Here is a 20,485-nt window from a genome sequence, read left to right as displayed (position 1 = left end):
TGTTTCCACGGAAACACGAGGACCCGGAAGTCGTCCTGATTCCGCGGGTCTTTTGGGACAACACAGCTCCGCACAGCACTGTGTGCAGAAATGGCGGGTAAGTGCCTAAACGCATTCCTGCTTTAACACTACTGTCTTCGTTTTAATGCATGTTCGCCGAAAACAGACGTTGCCCCCGCGTTTAGCTTTCTGTGGTCGTAGACTGGCTCGTGATATGTCCAAAACATTGCTAGCTAAGCTAACGTTACATTGAGAAGCAGCAGTGGGGGCCTGCTAACGTTGGTAGCATGCTATCAGGCTGTCATAGCATGCAGTGTGTTTGTGTGTTTATGTAACGCGTGGATGTGGAGTTGAATGTGTGCCTCGAGTGTGTGGGTGAATGCTAGCATAGTTACGTTCGCTTTAACGCCTTTCTACATATAACTTACTCTTACCTATTTAATTGAAAGGATCACTGGTAGTTCATCATTGTAGAGCAGCTAAAATTGGCAGGATTTATACTGTTGCACGCCATGTATGACCTCAGCGCTTTATGTATTAACTTACTCCATGTAGTGCACAGATGAAGCTAATGTAAGGACAAGTTGGAGTTAAGGGGGTTATAGAGTCCCACAAGCACTGTGATCGGTCAGCTTGTGTTTTCTCCTGCATGTTTCTGATGTCATAACAGGCATCTGAGTGTATCAGTTCTTTACAGCAAAGCCATTTTCAGCGCTGATAAAATCAGGTTGAATCTGCACAGTTGCATACATCATTTCCTTCACCAGGCTTATTTATAGCACACTGGTCAGTGGTGCCAACTGTGTCTTCATCACTGTGTTTTACTATATATCAGAATGTAAATACAGTTTTCTGATTACATTTGTATTAGCTAGCTAAACGTTTGTGTTGTCTTAAGCTGCTGTTGACAATTAAGTGATTGTTGGAAAGGAATAACCTTAGTTTGCTTTTCTTTTAAAGAAACCTGCACCATTGTTATGTGCAGCAAGAAAGACATTAAATAATTACGCTGTCACGTTGAAATGGAGAAGTAGATAGTGGTTCCTTTAAGATTAATAACTGACAAAAATTTCAACATGGTTTGTGGTTTATGTGTTTCCTCAGGAGTAAACACCATGGAGAAGAAACTGGCTGAATACAAGTGTGACACCAATGAAGCTATATGCTTGAAGCTGGGTATGTTTATTTTGAATGTTTTGTAAATGAAGATGATAATCGTATAGTGATGATATGCGTATAGTGACAGTGTTTTGTAGAATTTCTCATTTTAATTGTTTGAACCCTGTCTTCTCCTCTCAGTCCGCTTTCCTGAGGATGTTGAGGATGACGGCACGACATTCCACCCTGAGTACAGCCACCAAATTTATGGGGACGAGTGAGTATTTTTTTGTCAGCATTACTTTTCTCTGCTTGTGAAAATTATTCAGAATGTATCTCAGTTTTCCCTGTGCAAAGAATGCCTCACTTTACATTCATCGAAATATTATACTTATACTACAACAAGTTTTGACAGTCAAAAAAATCCTTCCTTAGGCATAACATGTGAAATGGAAATATCTAAAAATGTAATTGTACCATGAAATCGACTAAAAAACAATAGCTGATTTGTTTAAGATACTGCAAACTGAGGCAGAGACACTTCTTCTTAAAGGGACCTCCCAAAATCAAAATACATATTTATCTTCTTACCTGTAGTTTTATTTATCAGTCTAGATTGATTTGATGTGAGTTTCTGAGTGTTGGAGATATCAGTCGTAGAGATGTCTGCCTTCTCTTGAATATAATGGAACTAGATGGCGCTCAGCTTGTGGTGCTTAGGGCACCAAAAAACTGCATGATGTAAAACTCAACAGCAATGTCTCTTTCCAGAAATCATGACCCGGTTACTGAAGATAACCCACAGACCTTGTTGTGAGCAGTTTCTTGTAGGAACTATTTTCTATTTACCAAATTACACCCAGCAACAGTAATAACGCTCCAAAGGAAGTGTGCATCTACTCATGGATGAGAGGCTAGTGCTCATGACAGTGTGAGATGTAAACATTAATGCTGTCTTCCCCAGCTGAGCTGTAACGTTAGCAAGCATAGCGATGTAAGGTAAGCTAGCAGTAGATGCTTCTTGTGCGTTGTGATGCAGTTACCTGGTGCAGCTTGGTAGAAAGAAAATAGTTCCTACATTTAACTGCTTACAACAAGGTCTGTGGATTATCTGGAGTAACTGGGTCATGGTTTCTGTAAAGAGACATTGCTGCTGAGTTTTTCAAATGTATTTTTTGGGCACTTTGAGCACCACAAGCTGAGTGCCATCTAGTTCCATTATATTGGAGAGAAGGCAGACATGTCTACGGCTGATATCTCCAACCGAGATTTGTCTTGCATGTTATTTTAGTCACAAAAGCTGCAAAGAGTCACACTATAAGCCCTGATGTGATGCACAAAGAGGTATTGCTATTTACTACGTTATTGGCAGTGACACCTGTGTCTGTGTGTAGGCCTACAGTAGCGTGTCGTTATGCTCTAAATTGCATTTCCAAATTAGTCAAAACTAGGATTGGTTATTTTTGCTCTTGCTGCAATCAGCTCTAAGGGAACTCAGTAATTGGGGCATTAATTATTTCAGCAAGCGTAATTGCTAGTAAAGCTCAATCACACAGTTGCATAATGATGAAATCTATTTTGCCATGAACTGCCAGTGATGTATTGGTGAAAGAAACAATGCAACACAGTGGAATAAATGGCCAGACCTACAATACACATTTATCATTCACTCTCATGTGTATTTAATAAATGTCATCAAATAGGAATAACGAAATGTTTGTAATTGTCCCCCTGGTATGAATGTGTCTCAGACTGCATATAACATCTGTTTTATTGTGTTCTGTTTGCAAGTTACTGTCCTAGTTAAAACATGTGTGACCTTGCTTGGATTTTTATTGATTCCAATCATTTTGCCTGCAGTGAGGTCGCTTTTGGATACAAAGGCCTTCAGATACAGCTCTTCTACACTGCTGGAAACCTGAGCACCCTCTTCAAAGTGAAATATTCCTCAAGAGTCACAGACACATTTGATTGTGTGGAGGTAGTACATGCATTTCTCTATTCCTTTTAATTTATAAGTTCTAGCACCCTTAAATGTGACTTTTAGTGCTGTGGCAGGATCACTGCTTATTATACTTGTGTCGGCCATTTTCTTGTGTTACTGTAATGATCGTGGGTAAACATGTGGTGCTAATTGTCTACCAGTATAAAAAAAATGTATACAAGAAACCAAGGTGTGATGAAAACACTTTACCTCCAGGTAGATATAATGTTTTTATCCAAATCTGCTCCATAATGCTTTAAAGAGAGGGTGTTATGGATCGCAGTTGTCTGGTGGTAGGGTGGATTTTAAAGTGCTGTTGAAGCATGAAGTTGTGACCAAGTCAGTGTTTCACCAACTTTTTGAGGTGATGATTATGTGATGTCACAAACTGAATTAAAGATTTTTAGATCAAAGTCGCATAGGGCTGTATCCAAATCAGGATTTAATATTTTAATCAATTTTGACTGTTTAATAGGAACACTCAACTATTTACTCTCTCTGTTTGTGTGCACTGCGGGTATAACGGTGCCTCTTTTAGGGACAGGATTTGACCCTGGACCGACTCGACTCCTCGTCGAATCAGCAAACTTCTTGTTGTCGCCATTACACAAATTAGACCTGGATTAGAGCCACCCTCAACATCTGCCCGGTTAGCACAAGCTAAGACAGCAGCAGCTAACATCCAATATCATCTGTTCAACATTTAAAACAAACCTGTTAATTTTCGCTGGTAATGTTTGCTGTGTGATGCTAGCCCTGTCACTGTGCATGCGGGCGGACCCCCCCTGACACAGAGCTCACGTACCAGCAGTAGTATTCCTACTGACACTGGGGTGCACTAGCAAGCTAATTAGCTATTAGCTTGTATCATGATAAATTAGGGCTGCATGATATGGCCGAAACTGCTATCACAGTAAAATGTTTATATCAGTCATCGATTATTACAGTAAATGTCAAATCATTATTTCTTTCAAGTTTAAAGGCTGATTTTTGTTCCTGAATGATGTCAATGGGGGGGTTGTACCACCATTTTGGAACATGGACATAAATTAGTCGAGAATTTGTTGAGCGATAGCTGGGCCCCTTAGTGTTGAGGGATTAGCAAGCCGATGGCAGTAGCAAAGTTGTTGTGGAGAGGCTGCTATGTATGGTTTGACCGTGTCCTGAATGTAGGACGGGCCTGAGCTATTCACAGCAAGGTGGGCAGGCACCATTGTCTTGAAGGGGATTCGAGCAGTCACCAAGGAATGGTGCAGAGGACTTAGGTAATGTGGGAGAACCTGGGTGAGTTGAATACCAGTCTGGCTGCTGCAGAGGTCAGATGTCACATGCAGGCACACCAGCCAGGAGGAAGTTGTAGTTGTCTAGGCATAAGATGACAAAAGCCTGGACCAGAACCAGTGGAGCCTCCTGGGTGAGGAATGGACTGATGTTGTGGAGCATGAATCTGCAGAAGCGGGTTGTTGCAGAGATGCTAGCAGTAAAAGACAGCTGGTCAGCCAGTGTCATACCCAGATTCATTGCAGTCTGAGTTGGGTCACTACAGAGTCGTCAGTGGTGATGGAGGGGTCATGGACGGAAGATGCTTTTTCTGACAGGAACAGCAACTCCCGTGTTGTCAAGACTACAAGAGTCAATATTGTGAAAAAAGCAATTGTCAAAAAGCATTTTAGCATGTTGGTAAACTGACGAAGAAAGACATTTGATGTATTCTGAGTGTAGCTGTGAAAATGTTGGTTTTGATACCCAGTGTCACATATAATTTGTGTTTTTGGAAAACTAACAGCAGGCGATGACAAAAGTGAAAATTGTACAGGATTTCAATTTTATTTGTCAAAATGTTTTGGGGAAAAGACTCAACAGCACATCAAAGTGCAGTAATAGACGTCCCTAATCATCTGAAGTTTTGTAAATCAAACTGCAACTTTGACAGACAAATACTGGGTGGCTTCACTGAGCGGCTGACTCTATAATAGTGTAACAGCAGGATCATGCAATCAATTATTCTTTACAGGGGGTGAGTGGACCTAAGGTGCTCTTTTGTGGGCAGTTTTTGGTGCCATAACGTTGTTTCTTTATGTACTGAAGTAACTTGGAGCCTCTCTGGGTGGTGACATTATTCCTGTAAGAGATCTCCCGTTTTGTTAGACTAAATATCAGCCCACCATGGCCCCCTGCACCAGTACGCTAATCCTACTCCTCTCTGTCAGAAGAGAAGGGTTTTAAAAAGGTTTTGTATGTGGGGTTTAACGTGAGGCATTGATTTTTAGAGGTTTGTGTGATTGAATCAGCAGGAGGAGTAATGTGACACGGTGGGATATCTTGTACATATATTTCCAGGAGGCGAATTGTTGCTCAAGTCATCAACAATCAAAATCGTTGAGGTTGAAAACTGATCTTCAGTGGGTTTATATTCCGTTTTTTAATGCGAGACAACACTTTCTATGCAACGATGATAGCATTCATTAAATTTGCTAATGGCGTAAGAATAAGTTTTAAAGTCTGGGTAAAGCAAAATCAGTGCTGTCTTTCTGAACACATTATACACTTTAGAAAATATCATTAAAACATGTCAAAAGACTGGGAACTGTGTAGTACTGAATTGTGGAGTAAGATCATTAAACAGTTTATCACCATTTCGGTGTTCAGGATTTTTCAGGTGGGCCTGAAATCGTGGCTCAATGACGCACTGCAGCCATCTTTAAAGGGCTTTTTTTGTATTTTTCAACCTGGACCCTATTTTTCCATGTTGTTTTGTCTAAGTGACTAATCAAGACAACAGTTTTGGAAACTGGTCCAGTATTGAGCAAGGGTGCTGCAGCTGACTGCGACACAACAGGCTGCAATGTAACCACATGGGGCATTTGTGCACTGTTAGTTTAAATCCAACTTAAAGTGTTGGTTTTTGCCACTGACAGGCTCAGACTATTCTAAGTGTCTGACAACTGAAATAGACCTTTTTGTTAGACAGTAATATCCTTTATGTTTGACCAGAAATAGCCCACCAGACTCCATTTAAATAAATGAGAATTTTAGCGTATGTAGAACCAGAATACTTTCACATCTAACTGGGTGAATTAAGGGTTTATTTCAACCAAACCAGAGTTTGTGGTTGTTGGAACAGTTAAAAGACAAACCACGATGGTTTTTGTGAGTTTTATTTTGTTTCTGTCGAGTTTGAATGAAGTTTGTTTTACAATCATAAAATTACTGTTTATTTAAATGTAGTCTGGTGGGTCTGGTGGTGGCAATTTCAAGGCTGTTTGTAGTTTCTGTGGTGTATGTTACGGTGCTGCTGAGTTAGCTCCTAACAAGAGTTGCAGCAGCTCGTTCTTTGTTTCTGTTTCTCCAGCAGTCACATCCTCAGAGACTCCGAGCAAAGAATACAGCTCAATTTTATTTACGATTTGGAGACCTAATTTATTCAAATTTGGCTGGCTAGTTAATAACACATTCTGCAGTGATGTGACAAACTCAGAACACATATTTATTTTTGCTTTACCCACCCTTAAAGTTCTTCCACTGCTTAGTATGTAAAACTTTCTGCCTTTTTTTAATTAGCAGACATAAGAATTTACATATCAACGGCCCGTATTTGGACAAAAACGGACAGTAAAGTGAAATGCTGAGGCTTCACAAAAGGCCACTGGCAGCTTTGAATATTTCCTAAAGCTGTCAATGCAGCAAACACGTAACACAAGAATTGGCCAGGGCCCCTATTGAGGTCAGATGATTCAACTGTGGGACATCTGTCCTATCTGGAAACAGCAGGGGCTCCCCCACTGGACAATGTGGCCTTCAACTGGTGGCACTGGGAGTAACTTATAAACTCACCGGGGTTTGGTGTTTTTGTGGATGCGCTCAAATTATAAATAATCCCACAAGACAGCGATGGTTCCTTCAGATAGGCATTCAACATTACTTTCATCTCTGGGGCCTCCAAAAAAATGCCATGGCAACCAATTGACTGTTTTTAAACCTTAAGAGGTCCATTAGACTTTTTGGGAACATAGTTTGAAGCTGATATTCAAACCGAAATGTGATGGCTGGCTTACTGTCTGCGTGCGCCACTACTTTAGTGTTCAGCGTTGACCCCTGAGTGTTCACCTTGTTAAGGGTTTGAGTGCAGCTGGTGTAGAGGTAGAGAGTGAGGAGAGCAGCAGAGTTCAGGCTGCATCTGAAGAGTGTTTGTCTCTGAGTGCATGTGGACGGTCGGGGTGCGGTGCAGCTGGTGAGAGAAGAGAGCGAGGGGAGGCAGAGATGGAGTTTATGCAGCTGCCTCGCTGATACAAGACTCTCATCATCACATCACCTTCTCCCCTTTTAAATCAGCCAAAAACACCGTAGTGCTGGACCTCTCACAGAAAACACTGATTTTTAGTGCCAGACCTTTTGTGCACGCAGGCTGGAAACTACTGAACGCTTGTAGTAGTGACATGTCATTATGTCTATTACATTCATAATCAGTGTGGATGTGTAAATATGCTTTAACATCAAACATTTAAGCCAATATTTTACAAATAATTCTAAACAGAAAAAAATGACTGCAGATTTTGGATGTAGTGTGGTCTTTGAAGTAGATTAAAGAGAGGAAAAAACACCAACAGGACAAATTAGATAGTTTGTACTCCCTTTGTGCTCATTGTTAGAAATCAAAGACATTAACAAAATGTTCTAAAGGTACTTTGTTAACTTATATTCATGCCAAACTAAGGCATCTATTCTGGAAGGCTGTGCAATTTAGTGTCTAGTATGTAGGAGAGTGCTCGGGACAAAGGGACTTGTTTGTCCATGGCCTTTTAAGTATGGTCCTTGTTCCTTAGAAATGTGGCTGAACAATTACAATGGTTAAGAGGCATTCAGCTGCAGGTGCATTACTTCCAGTTAGATATTAGCTGATGTCTGAAAAGGAGGGGGAATTAGCAGTATGTTGTATTAGCCTTTTGTAGTGCATTTTGCTCAGACCTTCTTCATTTCCCAGTTTTCAATGCCGAGCAGCAAGGGTCTCTGTGCTGAAATAATGCCCATCACACATGTAAATGGTGTGAAAGGGCTGCTTAGCAAAGTGTTCTCATGTCAATCCTTGTGGAAATGGATACAATGCAAACATTACAGCTGAACTAACCACAGGTTGCACTGAGTAAAAAGTCCAAGGGTAGGGCCCCTTTGTCTCTGAGGCTCTTTGAAAAACGCAGGGGCAAATTCATTTGATTGGGTTCACTTGGCAGGATTAGAGGAGAGGCCTCTATTATGGATGCCCCAAAGGTTTGTTAAGTTGAGATCAATTCATAAGATTTTATTTCCCAGTGAGAAGCAGAAATGCGTTTATTGTGGCAACTTCATCACATATTCATGGTTTAACATAAGTAGTAAATGTACTGATTTAAGTGGTCTTTTCAGCAGGGAGGGGGGGTTGGGGGTGCTGCTGTGGTCTCTGCTCAGCTGACAGTTTTAATTGCCTAATGGTTTTCCTTTCATTGCCACAAAACATGTATGCTTCCAGTTTTGTTTTATAGCATTTAATATAAGAACAAATGCTTCTATGAACAAACAGTCTGTGTGTAAAAAGTATGTTTTAAAATCTGATACTCTGGTCACATTCATGGAAATTACTCTTACAAACTTATGCTAGATTGTGCCTTTATCGTCCTGATCTGTTTGTTGCACGACTAAATTCATGCACATTGTGTTATCCAGCCAGATGATGTCGAAGGGAAGATCCGTGAAATCATCCCCGCTGGGTTCACCTGCAACACTGACGACTTCATCTCACTGCTGGAGAAGGAGGCCAATTTCAAACCCTTCGGCACCCTGCTTCACACGTACACAGTCCACAGCGAGGAGGCAGGAGAGCTCACATACCAGATTCACAAGGTGCAAACATCACTCACTGCCTCACCAAAGACTTTAAAGGGACAGTTCACCCCCAAATCAAAAATACAGATTTTTCCTCTAACTGTAGTGCTATTTATCAATGTAGATTGTTTTGGTGAGTGTTGGAGATATCCGCCATAGAGATGTCTTCCTTCTCCTGAATATAATGGAACTAGATGGAACTCAGCTTGTGGTGCTCAAAGCGTCAAAAAATACATTTGAAAAACGCAACAGCAATGTCTCTTTCCAGAAATCATGATCCGATTACTAAAGATAATCCACAGACCTTGTTGTGAGCAGTTTCATGTAGGAACTATTTTCTTTCTACCAAACTACACCCACCAACTGTATCATCATGCAGAAGGAAGAGTGCATCTACTCATGGACAAGAAGCTTGTGCTCATGTAAACTTTAATGGTGTCCTCCTCGGCTGAGCTGTAACGTTAGCTAGCTCTGTGGGGCTAGGTGAGTTAGCAGTAGATGCACACCTCAATCTGGTGATATGGCTGGCCGGTGTAGTGCCATCTAGTTCTGTTATATTTGAAAGAAGGCACACATCCCTATGGCTGATTTCTCCAACATTCGGAAACTCACATCAGAACAATCTAGACTGATAAATAGCACTGCAGGTAAGGGTCCAAACACAAAAACGACATCAAAGACTGGCTGTTGTATTGTCTCATGTTGCCTGCGTCTTGGCCAAATATTGCACTTTAGCACTCCGCAAAAACTACAGCCAGCAGCCAACTAGCATATACATTCTGCACCTGGGTGAGAGGAAATAACTCTCCACACTGGCAGGGGCGGCCTGTTTTCTGCCAGGGAATCAGGACGGAGTCAAGACAGCAGCATTTTCACCGTGTGCCAGTGTTTCTGTTGAAGAGCTCAGTGGCTAAAAACATAATCTTACCTCATAAAATAAGTTTGTTTCGATCTCACTCCCGCTTGACTTTAACCGTTTGTTTACTTTCCTCACTTCCGTTTCTCTTCTCATGCATGGAGCTAAACTGCTTATCAGAGTGATTTTATTCGCCAATGGACTCTGCTGATTCAACATGCTGAATCGGCCTTAAAAAAAAAGGCAGACAGGCCCTGGTCAGCTTATTTTTTTATGGTGATTCAGCACGTTGAATCAAGGTCGGAAATGGTGGAGTCCGTCGATGAATGAAATCAGTTATCAGCAGTTTAGTGCAGTGCTCGAGAAGAGAAAGGAAAGTGAATAAACTAAAGTTACAGGGTTCCTACGCAAGTATGGGAAAGTATGGAAATGGAAAAATTTGATCAATTTCCAGGTATTAAAAAGTATGGAAAATGAAAAATAAAGTATGGAAAAATATTAATGTATCCAGACTCTTACCACTGTTCTGAAATACTGTTTGCTAAAATAGAAAAAATTTGGTATTTCCAAAAATAATTTAATCAATCCGGATCGTGTTTTATACAAGCACAGTGTGTGAGAGCAAACGTCTCAGAAAACATACTGCCCCTTTTACCTGATTGACAAGTGTTATGTCCAGTCCGCTACCCCATGACCCTCCTCCAGCCCCCCAGGTATCAAGTTTCACTCCAACACTGCACCTTCGACAAGAAGACGAGTTTCACATGGTTCACAATGGGTAGATGGAAAGTTTTGGATGGATGGCTTGACATCGACGTCTCGTTACTGCATCGCTTGCACCCAGAGTCCCAACCTTTTTGCCTCAGCCCAGACATTGAATTTACCTGAGTTTTTATTTGCATGCTATTATGGTACTTGACTACAATCGCCTATTAAGAATGATTAAATATGATGTGAAATATGATACACTGATATATTTACTCGGATGTCGCATACTCTTGGTCGTTGGTAGCGTAGTGGATAGTGCTGGCGCCCAATGTTCAGAGGCACTGTCTCGCTGCAGCGGCCGCGGGTTCAAATCCAGCTCACGGACCCTTGCTGCATGTCAGTCCCCATTCTCTCTCTCTGTCTCCCCATTTCACTCTCTATCCTGTCATTAAAGGCAAAAATGCCCACAAAAATAATCTTTTTAATAAAAAAAAAAAAAAGATGTCGCATACTCTGAAAAAAGAAACGCCGAGAAGTCTGGAAATTAGGGTATAGAAAAGTATGGAAATTTGAAATTCCAAATGTGTGGGAACCCTGAAGTTAAGAGAGAGTGAGATTAGGGCTGCCACTAACGATTATTTTCATTGTCGACTAATCTGTCGATTATTTCTTTGATTAGTCGACTAATCATTTTTATCGAAAAATGTGTTAAAATGTTGAAAAATGTCGGTCTGTCTCGCCCAAACCCCAAAATTACGTCATCTAATGTCTTGTTTCGTACTCACGCCAAAGGGTTTTAGTTCACCGTCACGGGAGAGTGTGTAAAGCTGCCAATATTTGAACGTAAGAAGCTGCAGTGAGAGTATTTTGGGGTACTTTCATAGTACTTTTCTATGAAAAATGACTCAAACCGATTAGTCGACTACTAAAATAGTCACCGATTATTTTAATAGTCAATTAGTCATCGATTAGTCGACTAATCGTGGCAGCCCTAAGTGAGATTAAAACAAACTTGTTTGATGAGGTAAGATTCATTTTCTTTAGCCTTTGAGCTCTTTAGCAGAAATGATTGGTTATTGTTCACTGGCACACGGTAAATATCTTTTGTTCTTTAAATGTTGGGTTTTGTTGTTAATGTGCTAACTAGTGTCATGATGGTCTACCGATTTCCCTTTTTTGAATGACGATTACAGACTACGGCTGTCTGCTGCTATGGAGAGTTATTTCCTCTCACGCAGGGGCAGAATGAAAGTGCTAGTTGGCCGTTGATTGTAGTCTTTAAGGTGTGTTCATGTGGAACTTTTTGGCTGAGACACAGGCAAGGTGAGGTGACCCAACAGTTGGCTTTAGTCGCCGCTAGTTCTTTGATGTCTGTTTGGTGTGTCTGGGCCTTAAGAGGAAAACATTTTGGGTAAACTGTCCCTTTTAATATCCATTTGTAACTTTTTATAGTTGCTGTTACTCCTATGATGTCATAACGGGGACAAGATTTATCTCTCAACCATATCAGACATTTGTTTTTGCCGTATTCGCCTCCAGGCTGACATTACCTGCCCGGGATTCCAAGAGTACCACGAGCGCCTGCAGACCTTCCTCATGTGGTTCATAGAGACTGCCAGCTTCATCGATGCAGACGACGATCGTTGGGACTTCTTTCTTGTGTGAGTGCCCTCCTTAATTGACATCATACCCCCACCCCGCACTCTCCTCTACGCCCACCCCTACCCTAAAGCCTTTATTGTGTCATTGAAAAACAAAGCCCCCCTTTGTGGCGCTTGTGACCAATTACCAGGCCAGTTTGATTATATTTCCCCCGTAGGAGAATTGTTGATCAGGCAAGAGCTTCCTTTGTGCCAAAAGCCCTTTTCAGATTTTTCAGGGGCAAGAGCTGAATTGAATACTGTTGTCTTTTGAAACACTGAACAATGTCTTAACAGTAAAAAGAGCCTCTGCCAGTGTTTTCTTTACCCTGGCAACTATTAATACTGACAATGGGGAAAATGGACTGAAGTGATTTTGAGGAGCTCAGTCCCTCCTCCAACCCCTTCTCTTCCTCTAAGTTGCAGTACTCCAATTAAGTGCATAATGTATTCAGGTTGTAGCAGGTGTACCAATCGGGGCCTGGCTGCTCTAACATGCTGACGTTAGTGGGGGGGGGGGGGGGGGGGGTGAGGGGTGGAGAACAGAGAGGCTAAAATGGACACTGCATGGGAGTGTGCCTGTAATTGACCTGTTTGCCTTTGTGTTTTATCTGCAGATTTGAAAAGTACAATAAAGATGGGGAGACTCTCTACGCAACTGTTGGCTACATGACAGTTTATAATTACTACGTGTACCCAGACAAAACCCGACCACGTGTAAGGTAATTGCTGGGGCAGCACGTGCCTTCCCATTCTTTTGTATGAAAAAGGAGTGGAAAATTATACATTTCTTTATCCTCTTCCCCAAAGAGCCCAAATTACTGGCTTATATAGCCAACTATTCAACCAGATTTTGTTTCATTACCAAACCAAGGTGATTTGTATCTGAAAACAACTTTATAGATAAGCTTTTGATGTGATTTGATTTGTTGCATTGATGGATCAGGATAACAATCCATTATTTCCCTGGTTTAAAATCACCAAATTTCTGTTCCTGCTCAGAATGTCACATGAATTTGTTTTTGTGACAAACTCTTAACAAACCTGTTTTCCTCATTGGCTCCGTGTTTGCGTGTGCCCTTTAATTAAACAGCCAAATGTTGATCCTGCCTCCGTTCCAAGGAGAAGGTCACGGAGCTCAGCTTCTGGAGGCAGTGCACAGATTTTACTGCAGCCTGCCTAAAGTGCAAGACATCACAGGTGAGCATCTTGTTTCTTTTTTTTTTTTCTTTTTCTTTTTTTCTTTTTTTGTTTTGAGAAGAAGGCGTGGATAAACATGTAATGTGAGATCCTCATGTCTCCCACAAGCAGTTTAAATGATTTTTCTCTGCAGTTGGTGGATCCAGGGGTTGAGTTAATTTGGAGGGCTGGCATGTATACCAGAATGTGCCGAGACTCTATTGAAGCTAGTTGGATCGAAATAGTTTCTTTGCATGGAGACAGAGGATGAATACTAAAGAGGCATCCTTTGAGAGAGGAACCCTTTTCAATAAAGAGTTTAACATTTAGCAGTTGAATAGGCAGAACTCTCCTGCTCACAGTTCATCTAGTTTGTGAGCAGCTCCTTGGAAAAGTTTTGAAAAGGTTTGAAATATGTCAGTTTTTGCCTCTCTCTTTTTTTTTCTTTTTTTTTAAAGACAAAAAAAAATTGCCCTGCTTCCCCAACACAAACATTTACACCCTCTGACCACAATATTACCAGTGTTAAACTAAGGTCTGTGTGTCTCATTTTAATTGTGTGACGGTGTGTGTTATCAGCTGAAGACCCCTCTGAGAGCTACGTGAAGCTGAGAGACTACGTGCTGGTCAAGCTGTGTCAAGGCCTGACGTCCTTCGCTGCTGACAAGCTGCACCTCGGCTTCTCAGCTGACATGGTCAAAGAGGCACAAGACAAGTTGAAAATAAACAAGGTGCTGTATGAGGCTGCAACCAACTATTATTTTTCTCTTAAAGTTCAGTTTAATTTAATTTTCCTTTATTTATTTATATCAGGGGTGGGAATCAGCAGATACCTCACAATAGTATCTATCAATACTGTATCAAGATACTTTAATCGAGATACCATTTTATTTCGATTTTAAACATTTTGCGATTATGGCTATACTGCTAATTACGTCCCCAGAGGAAAGCTTTGTCAGCATCTGTTTTATTTAATAAGATTTTCGGTCAGGTCATCTCACTTACATCATTTTATTTCAGCAAAATGCATCTAATAGATTAAATAGATTTTATTATTCTGGTAGGCTACCAAAAGCTTGATATGTCTTTCCAATATTATAGATTTATATAAGAAAAAGTTCGACACTTGGCCCATTTATCGATAAAATATTGCCACGCAAAATGACGTGATACTATGCTGTATTGATTTTTTCCCCCACTCCTTTAATATACAGAACAAGCTTATAGATTATACACTTACAAAGACATGGAGAGAAAACACGAGCAACCAAGTGGTCACGTTTCACATCAACACCACACGAAGCAAATGAATGATAATTTACTCCCTCTTGACCTCCTTCTAGCCACGTGCTGGCCCTTTGATGTTAGCTGCCGCTCACTGACAGACATTATCAGTATTACTTGCTTGTCCTTCATCCTCCATTTCATCAGCCCCTTGGTTTTTTACCTTGTTTATCAATGCCATCACAGTTACTGGGCTTTTAAGAGAAACTCTGGACACTAATCATTGCTGCTGTGACACTTTGCAGTGGTATGTGATGATATATCAGTAGCCTACCATTGCGATAGCTGAAGCCAGTTAGCCAACAAGATCATGCACATAGATCAACACAAGGCTAGACAGTAGCTAATTAATGTACTCACACCATCAGCTGGACAGGGATGTGGATAACTTAAAGTTGAGGTGGACCAACAAACCCAAATTATTCATCCGACAGTGATTATAAAACAGAAAAGGAGCAAATCCTCACATTTAAGAAGTTGGAATCATGTTTGGCATATTGGTGTGATGAATTATTTAAACAGTTATTACAGCACAATTTGTATTAGTTGACAGACAACAATTATGGATTATCAAAACTGTTGTCTGTCAGCGAATCCAAATTTTGCTCTACATGCAGCAGCTTCAGCATTAAGACCCTAGCTTTAAGCTTCACAATATGTTTCAGTGTAAAACTACCTGCCCATGAGAGTTACAAAATAAAAAAGTTAATGTATTTGTCTTAACATGTTTTCGAGTTGGTCTGTAATGGAAAGAGGCCCTCACTAATCTTTTCACTCGCCTATGTCAGTAAAATAAGGTCATGAAATGCTCTCTGTACTGTAACGCAGAGTTTTGAGACGAGAAGGTTGGCCATGATCACAACATTGCTAAAACTACAATATCATCCAAGTCTAATCATTACTTATTTTGAAAGAGTTTTTCCTCTTTTGTGTAGCTGTGTACTTTCACACTGAGATTAATTCACTCCTTTGTTGTCATTTAATTAAAAAAAAAAAAATGATCAAGGTTCTAATGTTGCTCAAAGAAAAAGCCTTTGCACACCAAGTCCATCCAAAATTGTTGCAGGTTTAAAAATAGATACGCCCTCAGGTTGTGTCAATCACGTTTACACAACAACTGGGAAACTTTGGTCCTTTGTTAAAGTTTTCGGAACAGGTTTGAATTTCTATTTTCTGTTTTTATGCATCAACCAAAAGCCTTTAGAGAGTTATGTGACCAAGAAGCAGTGAAGAAGATGTGGCGTAACCTGCGTAAAACAGCCACATCTGCAAAAAGGGAGAGGAATAAGACGCACAGTATCATTTCATAACTCATAGCCTACTCTCAACAGGTCAGATAGTAATATTCAGGTGGATGATGATGACGAGGAGGAGGATGTAATAGAGGATGAGGACTGCACACAGACAGAGAGGGAGGACAGCTCAGTTCCTTCAGGTAGCCGCGGTGCCAAATGCAAGAAGCAGGGAGAGATCGGGGACAGCTAGTGAGGTAACTCCAGTGTAGAGAAGCAAGGGAACAAAAGTGTCTTTACATTTTGTCTTGTATAGCAATTTTTTTGCAAAGAATAGAACAATAAAAAAACATCAGACTCTGTGGGCAAGGTTTCTGTGCGTAACAGTTTTTATCGGATATATTTTTTAAAAATGCAACGGAAAAATACAGATTTGGTGTTCAAAGGCTTTAAGTTGGTGATAGATAGATAGATAGATAGATAGATAGATAGATATAGACTTTATTGTCATTCACATCCACATCGTCAACAGTGCACATAAAACTGAAATTTCGTTGGATCTGACTCTGAATAAAATATGGATAAAACTACATAGCAACCAAGTTTGCTGCTTTGCCTGTTCATTCCTGCCACTGGTTATCATAGCATGAAATCTGTGACATAAGTGGGACACATGGTGCTTTTCCTAAGAAAAATATGCTCTTCTTGGAACAGATAACTAGAGATCTGATTGATCATAAGCCTGTATAGCTTGTGACTTCGTGTATTGTGCTGGAAAGTGTGTTAGGTTGTGACAAGTAACACTGGTGTTGTGTAAATTTAAGAATAATGATATGATTTTAATTAATTATTGTATTCTTTTTCTACAGAAACATGCAAGGCGAGTGTATGAAATCCTGCGTCTGAGAGCGACAGACATGAGTGATGAAGAGAAAGCAAGAGAGTACCGCTTGGAGGTGAAGAAGAGGCTATTTGGACCATACAGGGTGAGGCTTTAATCATCACAGCTTCAGAGTGGGTTACATGCCGGTGTAGAGGGGGTCAAAAAGTGATTTCCTGATTTATTCAGAAATAAATCTGAATGTCAACGCTGTTGCTATCAAACAAGAATCCAGTGTGCAGCCTTCTACCTTTTGTTAGCAAACCATTACAGCCGTTCAGTGTAGGAAGCAAAGTGGCCCGTGTGCGGCGTACACTTGATCGGCTTACAGCTCAGTATTGTCACTGTTTATTATGTTACCTTTTAAAACAGCAGAAAAATTGATCTTCAGTCCCGTTAAAATTGATAGATTACTAGTGCCGTATTGTTACAGCCACAATAGGGCGCACCAGGCGTCTGTGGTTTTGCTGCTGCCAGAGCTTTTTTCTATTCAGGCACATGTCATTAGTCGGGATTTGCATTTCTTTGGGAGAAATAATTTTCATGAAAGTGTGTTTGAAGCACTTTGTCAAAAAGCTGCCTCCATTCAGAGTTCTGCAGCTTTACTATTGCAGCACTTTTCCAACTTCATCGGGAAAACAGCGCAATTTTATGAAATGGCTTTTGTTATTTTCTCATGGTCTGGGCAAGTTGTATTTGAGTTTGAGAGATTTAGTGTAACAGACTTAAGCCCGGTGAACAGAATATCATAAGCTTCTTTGATTCTGTCTCACCACACTTGACAGTGGGGAAACACTGAGTAGATCTGTGTGCACCAACATTACACCCTACATCCTGTTTGCTTGTGACATTTTATGTTTGAGCCGCTCACTGAGACTTTGCATACCAGCCATTAGAGAATTTGCTGTCAGCGGGGTAACCACATGTCTCAAAAAAAGGCAGAGTCTGACGTGGAAATGACCTATGTGGTGAAGCAGGAAGTAGGAATTCCTTGGGAGAGTGGCAAGGAAAGATCTGGTGGCCAGATGCAGAGCATTTTTCCTTCCCTGAGGAGATTTAGCATGTAGTTAGTTGAATGGCAGAAGCCGCTGCTCTGTGAATGTGAGGGGGATTATACATCTCTGCTCTTAACCCCCAATTCCCCTGTGACCACGTCTGTATGCATGTGCGTGCAGGATTTTTCAAGCAGCAGATTGCACCAAACTAAGTGAATGTGTTTGTCCGTCCATGACCAGAAACTCTCAGCTGTCAGATTTCACTACAAAGGTTTATACCACTGTCTAATAAGGCAGACTTTATAAAGGGTGTTTAAACTGTAACTTATGGACCATCATACCCATCATTTTTGATGAAACAATTATGAATTAAACCGCATACTTGATTATTGTGATGGAAAAACCCTTTATTTGAGGTTTGGTACAGATCCCATATGAACTGGTGCTGGTACGTGGAATTGGGTACCAGTACCCCACAGCACCTTCTTTTAGGTACTAAACTCTCTCTGTAATAACAAAAATGTAATTTCACTTGTGAAATATAAGTCCAGACTTCCAGCTGCTGGCCAAAAGTGAAGGGATAGTCTGTGGGAATACAAACTGGAGCAAAGTGTGCTGCTCTCTGGCTCTAACCAGACACATCAGACTCTGCCTAGGTTGCAAAATGTAGATTGATATATTCAGTCAGTGCTTCTTTATTAGGCATCAACCTCATGTTTATGCACATATTGTCAAAAAATAGACTTTAAGCATAAATAAATGCTTCACATTGCAGGTACATCCTTGAGATTGCAGTGGAAACGCTAGCCTACATGGAATTGGTGCGGACAGCTGCATAGATTAAAATAAGAGCAAATCTGTTGCGTGCGATATGCTTGGGTGGTATCATGGCCTTACGGTATACCAGGGTCTTTAGAAATCTTTTAGGCGGCTTTCACATCAGGGATCTGGGCCTGGAGACAAGTACGCCTGGCCCCAAAGTTCAGTTCGTTTGATAAGTTACAACACTGTGTACCCTACCCGAGCACAGTGCGCAGATCTGTACCAGTCCACTTGAAAAGGGGATCTTGAGTACGGTTCATTTGTGCTCTAGCACAGTACCCAGTCCTGTGTGAACACCAGTTGTATCAAAGCACGAAAGTTAACTGCTATTAAACAAGACCAGAAGGAGCTTTTTTTCTAGTTATGAAACAGTCTCAGTTATGAACTAATGCCCCTACATCAGGACAGCCCACAGTCGCTGCCTTTTTTGACCTGCAGTTGGGGCTGGAGCCAGGAGCAAAGCTTCGCCCTGCTGCTGAAGTTCCATTGGGCAGCAGTGTCCGTCTATGGTGCCCTTTTCTACACTGTAGCACAACAAAAATGTCATTTAAATGATGTCACCACTGTACTTGAGTACGGAACAGTATTAGTTACTAGTGAAAATCTGAGCTGCAGGGAAGTGGAGATTGCCGGTGCCTTATATTAAAGTGCCCTTGGTGTGAATCGGTACTTGGTAGTACCAACGTGACTTGGTCAGTACTCTTTTCAGTACCCTGCCCTACCTTTATTAGAAATAAACCCAACCCACTGACTAATAATCAGGTCTGCAGTTGAAAATGCAGATCTGATTGTGGGCTGGAGAGGTGTGTGGCACTCATGAGGGCTTAATAATAATAATGATAAAGAAGGCTCACTGGTTTCTCTTTTTGTTAAGCCATGACATATTGTTACTAAGCGGGTTTAAAATGCCTCAGGAAGAAGTGACCAAACTGATTTAAAACCTCACCTGTGTGTGCTTGTGCTCTTAATGTCATGCAGAAGAATCAGAGGGAGCTGGCGAAGATGAGGAAGTGTCTGCGGCCAGAGGAGCTGGTGTCCCACATGGATCAGATGGACACTCAGACGCAGCACGAGGAGCTGGAGAAGAGCTATCAGGTTGTTGTGGAGGACTACAGGAGAATCATTGAGAGGATCGCCTCACAGGCCTGATCTGACTCTGAGATGCTGCGGGCCTGGAGCCCACCCCTCTCAAACATACAGGTGGTCTGCCCTGTTTGTATAAAGCCCACATCACCACAGACTTTAGCTGCAACCAAGAAGAAACTCTCCTGATGTAACAAAATCACAGTTTTAATTAAAGAGTGTTACGGGTTTATTGTGGCTGAGTTGGTGGATAGATTGCAGTGGAGAAGACCTGTCTGTTTCCCAGCTGATATACAGTAGAGGAGAATGGTGCAGCTGGAGGGTTGAGACTTCCTGTTTGTTCCATGAATTTAATCACATTGTGTGAGATTAACTGATATGTAATATTTCACAGGTGATAGGAGGTCCACTACCCTGCAGAGAAAACCTGCTTCTTCTCCATCGTAGACATTTTGTAAAGATCTTTTGTCAAAACAGTTCCCAGTGTGTGTTTTCAAGCACTTCATACTGAAAATAAAAAAATCTTTTGTATATTGCTCAAATGGTGTGATTCTTATTGTAGAGAAGAAAATAAAACATTGAAATTCAGTATTTTTTTTTTCATTTAGGTTTTTGTCTGAACATTGTGACTCTACAGTATTTGAAAAACAAACTTGCATTTTATTTGGATACAAAGAAGAGCAGCAGACAAAGACTAAGGACAACAAAAAAGTAATATCAGCAAACAACTATGTAAAGAAAAGGCAGTGCATCAGTGTAAGAATGCTGCACACTTCTCCACACCTCTCCAATATTTCAGACTCAGTTAAAAACAAGTCTTCAGCCATGCAGGCGTCCCGTGAGGCATGAGGTCAGACTTTTTTTTTTA

At 41.0% G+C, this 20,485-nt stretch overlaps 1 protein-coding gene across 1 annotated transcript; it reads left to right on the top strand.

Annotated features, from left to right (window-relative positions):
• Positions 1 to 5: 5 nt before the first annotated feature.
• Positions 6 to 20,153, top strand: hat1 (histone acetyltransferase 1). Its single transcript, XM_050049274.1, has 11 exons — positions 6 to 97; positions 1,105 to 1,176; positions 1,300 to 1,375; positions 2,959 to 3,079; positions 8,780 to 8,956; positions 12,042 to 12,163; positions 12,760 to 12,864; positions 13,236 to 13,342; positions 13,901 to 14,052; positions 16,707 to 16,823; positions 19,513 to 20,153. Exons 1-11 carry the CDS (start codon positions 91 to 93, stop codon positions 19,681 to 19,683), a joined length of 1,227 nt encoding a protein of 408 aa, XP_049905231.1. The 5' UTR covers positions 6 to 90; the 3' UTR covers positions 19,684 to 20,153.
• The last annotated feature ends 332 nt before the right edge of the window (positions 20,154 to 20,485 follow it).

Source organism: Epinephelus moara, chromosome 7 (genome assembly GCF_006386435.1).
Source record: "Epinephelus moara isolate mb chromosome 7, YSFRI_EMoa_1.0, whole genome shotgun sequence".
In the NCBI taxonomy this organism is placed as follows: Eukaryota; Metazoa; Chordata; class Actinopteri; order Perciformes; family Serranidae; genus Epinephelus; species Epinephelus moara.
Note: the sequence above shows the minus strand (reverse complement) of the source record. Positions and strands in the feature narration are given on the sequence as shown.